This window comes from Cimex lectularius, unplaced genomic scaffold (genome assembly GCF_000648675.2).
Source record: "Cimex lectularius strain Harlan isolate CLEC.00 unplaced genomic scaffold, Clec_2.1 scaffold127, whole genome shotgun sequence".
Taxonomy (NCBI): domain Eukaryota; kingdom Metazoa; phylum Arthropoda; class Insecta; order Hemiptera; family Cimicidae; genus Cimex; species Cimex lectularius.
In genome coordinates, this window is record NW_019392770.1 from 1,074,726 (window position 1) to 1,080,731 (window position 6,006).

Sequence of the window (6,006 nt, forward strand, 5' to 3'; positions counted from 1 at the left end):
ACTGTTTCCTGTTTTTTTATCTTGCTAACCTCTCAAAAATACCTCAGGTTGTCAAATTGTAATTAAGAGAACAAGAGAACATATAAACACATAACACACAAAGATTTTCATGCTTTCCACCTCCCCTGGAAACTCCATTAGCGATAGAAGCCCTGCCCCTCCAGCTGAAACGCCTGGACAAAGCAAAGAAGAACTCCCATAATGCCACGGCAGAGCTGGCAGACAATGCCTCCAAAAATGTGCTCCCCCCCAGAGAGAAAGCCATGTCTGGCGTCATGGTACTGGATATTCCAATGATGACGATATCCTGTCTCCTCCCAAAAGTGACAAGTCTGGTAATCTCCACTCTCCCATACTCAATATTCCTAAGGGTAGGTTTAAACCCTCCATTCATACTCATAAATTCAGACAACACACTTTCACCCCAGAGTACTCAATATTCCTCGAGGTATTTTATGCGATTTATTATATAATCAACCAATTATACTAATTTTTAAATCACAACATGTACAAATATACAATTAAATTTTATCTCCTTATTTCCTTTCAAACTGAACACGTCTAAAAAGAGAAATAAAAATTGTTCTGCATTATAAAAAATCTCGGTAAAAATTATTCGGGTGATCTCTGAAAATCACGCTGTGTATTTTCATATTTTTATTGCACATTATATGGCAAATTTGAGTTTTTTATAAATAAAATATTTGAGGTTTTTATAAATAAAATATTTGAGGTTTTTACCAGCACATTGTTATTATATGGCCTATTTGAGGTAAATCTTGATACCATACCCCTGAGAAGAAATCCTTATTTCATAAAAGATATAATATCTTCCAGGAAATTAGCAGAGATTGACACAATAAGACAAAATAGAAATTATTTTAGGTGCATTTCGAATACGGCAATTCACTTTTTGGAAAAGATGATTCTATTGGGTTGTCCGGAAAATAATGCAGGATTTTGGTATTAANAAAATCCTGCATTATTTTCCGGACAACCCAATACTTACAGACGTTTTAGCCAGCAAGTTTTTTTTTTACTACAAAAAAACTTCTCTGATTAGAACTATCTTTTCCAAAAAGTCAATAAACGAAGTTTTAATTGCTAAAACAATACAGACTTACAAATCCATATGAACAGGAAAAAAATTATTCTTCTATTAATAAGGGATTTTTTTAATATCAAATAATTATTTTATATTTAAAAATCTTGAATTAATAGAAGAATCATGTTTTTATATTTAATTTTATAACACTTTATCTCAAATTAAAAGAAGAATCCTTTATTTTTAAATTTAATTGTAACTGTATTAATTTTCATATGATCTAAAAGCCCAATTATTTTATATTTAAAAAAATCGCAAATATACATACATATACATTTCATATCATTTCCTAATTTTTTTATGGTTTAAAGAAGGGGTTTTCCTTCCAATACATGAGATGGACAATGGTACTGAAAGAAACCGAAAGAATTATTCAACTCAAATGTGTGACTCGTTTTGACTATTTGTAATAGTCATTCTAGCAAATGCCCCTTACGATCAAATGAGACATCAGCATTCTAAGCAGTGGTAATAAAGAAGAATATGTTAGTGTATAGTTATTATTATTTAGAATTCATGAGACGTGGTCTGGTGTGATGTAGATTTAGAAAAACATTTTCTTTATCATGCCAACATTTTGATCTTTATTGAGATCATATTCAATTTATAATATAGCATAAATAGAAAAAAAAGATACTTTTTCAAATGTTTGTTTAGACGTTTGATATTTTCTTAGTTTCATAAAGTTTTTGTGGATATTTTGACCAAATTTTAAGAAGATTGATACACGAAATCAATTTGAAGTAACAACAGGCCAAAGTCGCTAACTCGCAACTCTCGACTCAACCGAGGCTTCAATTTGGATAAATAAAAAAAAAGATATTTTTCAAATGTTTTTTTAGACTTTTGATATTTCCTTAGTTTCATAAAGTTTTTGTGGATATTTTGATTTTAAGAAGATTGATACACGAAATTAATTTGAAGTAGCAACAGGCCAAAGTCGCTAACTCGCAACTCTCGACTCAACCGAGGCTTCAATTTGGATAAATCGAAAAAAAAAGATACTTTTCAAATGTTTTTTTTTTTTACTTTTGATATTTCCTTAGTTGAAGTAGCACATAAACATTGTTTAAATTATACAAATACATATAAGATATGACTATGAATTTATACAACGATGTACAGAATATAGAAAATTTAGGTTTAATCATAATACTTGTATTCTCAGAGTGTTTTTCTGTGTAGATGTGTCATTTGTGTGTCGTGTTGAGAGTGTTAGTGAGATATTAAAGTTTTTTTGTTTATATATTTTGATTTTGAAGGAGTGGGGAAGGAAGTATGAACAGAATTTCATTTTTCTATGAGGAGTCTTCTTTGAAGCAAAAGGGACTGACAATGGAAAAATTCAGGCCTGGTTAGCTTTTCATGATTATTACAGATGGGATTATTAGAGGGGAGATAGATTGTTGGAGATTTAGACTATGTAGAATTGTAGGATGTATGGAGTGTAATGATTGTTTCATATGTTGTATTATATGTTTTGTGTGTTCTATGTACGTTACTGATATCGAATTTGATTTATGATATTAGCGTAGCTGCGGCTGAATTTACATGTGTCTATTCGGTAATTGAAGCTGTGTTTGTCTCTATTGATGTGCAGTAACTAAAATTACCTGTGTAGTAAACCTCTAAAATTTGTAACTTAACTTGTCATTGTTTGCTTAATTCTCATGCTTAATCCAGACAGTAATTAACTTGATTTTTTCTTTTTCATTTAAGGGCGAGATGTGAGATGTTTGATTGTAAAATAAAAATAGTTTAAATTAGATAAAATGTTTGAAGCCTACTCTAAGAGAGGAGCTGTGTTTGTCACATCTGAAAAAGGGTTAATGGGAAGTTTAAAATGGGTAATTTGGAATTTAAAAAAAAAAAAAAAAAAAAAAAAAAAAAAAAAAAAAAAAAAAAAAAGTTAATTGGAAGTTCAAGTGTTGATTTGACAGAGAAAAAATAAACTTTTAATCTGAATTACAATTTATTGTCATATGGACTTCTAACAGCTCAATTATTTTATATTTAAAAAAAAGCAAATATAGAGGAATTTTACTTGACATACTCATATTTCATACCATTATGCTTAAAACGCTTAAAAGATACGGTTAATATAAAATTAAGGGGAGCAGTCCGTCCCTCAAAAAAAACGAAGTTTTTCAGGGACCTTTTTCTCAACCACCAGTTGTCCAATCAACCTACCTTTTTTTTAATCATTTTACCATTGAAACTCTATTTTGTTAATAAGAAAATTTTTAAAACCTACTCATTGAATTTTTACAAACTGCCAAAAGTTGGTCTTTTTTCCAAAATTTTTAAAAGCTGTTTTACCCAAACAACCAAAAAACTGTACTCGCAAAACAAACCCTTGATGTGCTGAATCAAACAAACAAAACAAACTTGGAAATCGATTCAGCAGTTTTCTAGAAAAAGGTACCAATGTTAACAAAATGTAAAAATAAATTTTACAGGAGAGCAGTTTGTGGTTTCTAAGGTGACTCTACTGCTTAACGTCTAGATTCATTGAGGAAATTATTTTTTTCTCAGTGTATTATCTATCTCTTTAACATTGTTAAAACTTTCTTGAATAACTTTTGTTTTGTTTCACCAAAAGGTGTTACTTTTATTGTTTTGTCATTGTATTAGTACAGTTTGCACCATCTTTGTTTTCAATTATTTTCAAATCAACTAATTGTTTACAAATTTGTGTTTATTAGCATAATTTTGAGTTGAACTACAGTACTTCAATAATGCATTTTCTTCTCATTCAGATTCTATCGGTGTACACAGCTCTAGCAAAAAAATTGGTGAGCTTGATTATTTAGACCAAAAAGTAGTCAAGTCCAATTTATGGCATTAGGTTTAAATATTTATTTCAGATAGTTTTATCTGATTTTTAATTTTTTTTTTTTTTTTTTTTTTTTTTTTTTTTTTTTTTTTTTTTTTGTTATTTTTGTCACATTTTCCAGTTTTTTAAACAATTTTTTTGAACATTTTTGGGTGGACTACTCCCCTTAAAAGGAGTTAATATGAAGTTAAAAAGGGTTAATGAAAAATGTTAATTTGGAGTCAAAAAGAGTTAATTTGACAGAAAAAGATAGATAGATAGATAGATATAGGCTCTAAATAGAAAAATACTATCTCACGATATCCGAATAATCATTAACTAATGGTCACTAAACACCACATAGAAAAATACAATTAAAGGTAAATACCATGTGATTCAATTAATGACTGAAGTTTTCGTTTTGTCGACTGCGGCAAGTTACTGCACGTTATGTGCATCCCTTTAAAAGGAGCGAGTCGGTATTTCAAGAATTCGGCATCTGTCGCCAATGCATCTCTAATATGCGATGCATCCCAAACAGCTTTGACCCAGCTGCTGCACATAATTGGTATTTGAAGCTCAATAGCTTTCTAACAAACAAATAAATATTTATAAATAAATTAAGAAACTGCATGGCACTAGCCTAATTGGCCAAATGAAAATATTTAGAGGAAATTTAACAAATTACCTCACATTTAGGGGATCTGCCCTCATCACTAATCAAATAAGTCACTGCCTTTGTCAGTTGATCAGTATAACTTCCACCCATGTATCCGATAAAGTTAGCGAGCTCTTGCTACAAAAAAAAAAAAAAAAAAAAAAAAAAAAAAAAAAAAAAAAAAAAAACTTTTGTACAGAATTTTTCGGTTCGCTGTATTACCTTTTCCACCCTGGACATCCTAGAAGCAGTGACGACAATTCCGGCCATGGCCATGGTAAAAACAGGCGATTCATTTTCGGGAATAGGTATCTTTTTTGACAAGCAGCTACACAAGCATCTAGGCCCGACGACACTGAACATAAAAATATAAAAATAAAGACAAATCTAACTCCAATCCTGGCATCGAGGTAAATTTTTCAAGCAATACTCACAGGCATTCTTTTGAAGAGAGAAACTGAAACGTTTCTCCCTTGAAATGTTCCAGGACGAACACAACGGTTCGACCGTGCGGTAGATCATTCACATCTTCCTCAGACACTATTTCCGCCTTTAACCGTGCTTCTTGACATGCCTGTATTTGAAGATTAATTAAAAAACAAAACATTTGATGTTTAATGGCATGTTATTCATAGGTGACAGCAGAACGAACAATGAAATGAAACAATGGCGTGAAGACAACTTTTAAAAACAATTGACGATTTACTTTTCATTACGTTTGGCATAATTTCTGTGCCTTCTATGTATTTCATGAACGATCAATAAAGCCATTGTTTTTTCTTTTTTTTTTTTTTTTATTTAATAATCTTTAGGAGGTAATTATCTTACCGTAAAAGCCATCCGCATGTCTTTGTTGTTCGAGGTGGCATTTTGAACAAAATATATTGTTATTTTACCATTGGCGTTCCCTGTTAAAAGCCTCATTCTCACTTTGACAGGACGAGCACTTAATTTTTAAAAAACTCAAAAACTCCAAAATATAAATAAAGGAAAGAAATTCGTGTCAAATAAAGGCCGGTGATCGAAAACTGCCGGCCCGTACTGGAACGCGGTACAAAACGCCGAAATTGACAGACATAAGAGTTAATTTTGAATCGACCGTACCCGAGGGAGACGGGTTGCATATTGAAACCTCCCGCCTTTTCTCCCGCCAAACTTCCCCTCACGGGGGCGGCGGTCAATTTGGTGACATCACAGTTGGGGCTCAAACTAGTTAACTAGTCGATTTTAATTTTCTCTCAACATTTGATAAACCCGTAAATTAAGCAAATCTGTTATAGTTGTAACAGCCATGATCGGAAAACAATATTCAAAGATAAATACTCGTGGAAGAAGTTTCGTAAACAATCCCGTGAAATATTTAAAATATAACAAATTTTTTTTTCTTCTCTTTTTACATCCAGGGTTGGACTTCAAATTTGGAATTTA

General features: G+C 31.2%; 1 protein-coding gene across 2 annotated transcripts in view; it reads right to left on the reverse strand.

Annotated features, from left to right (window-relative positions):
* LOC106664056 (DNA topoisomerase 2-binding protein 1-like) overlaps positions 1-5,702 on the reverse strand; it is a 72,639-nt gene extending 66,937 nt beyond the window's left edge. For both annotated transcript variants that reach the window (XM_024227569.1, XM_024227568.1), the window contains exons 1-5: positions 5,407-5,702; positions 5,013-5,152; positions 4,801-4,933; positions 4,609-4,716; positions 4,309-4,510 (exon numbers count right to left, since the gene is read on the reverse strand). In XM_024227569.1, the coding sequence (XP_024083337.1) occupies positions 4,309-4,510; positions 4,609-4,716; positions 4,801-4,933; positions 5,013-5,152; positions 5,407-5,502 (679 nt within the window). In that variant the 5' untranslated portion in view covers positions 5,503-5,702. The remainder of the gene's footprint in view (positions 1-4,308; positions 4,511-4,608; positions 4,717-4,800; positions 4,934-5,012; positions 5,153-5,406) is intronic.
* Between the last annotated feature and the right edge of the window lie 304 nt (positions 5,703-6,006).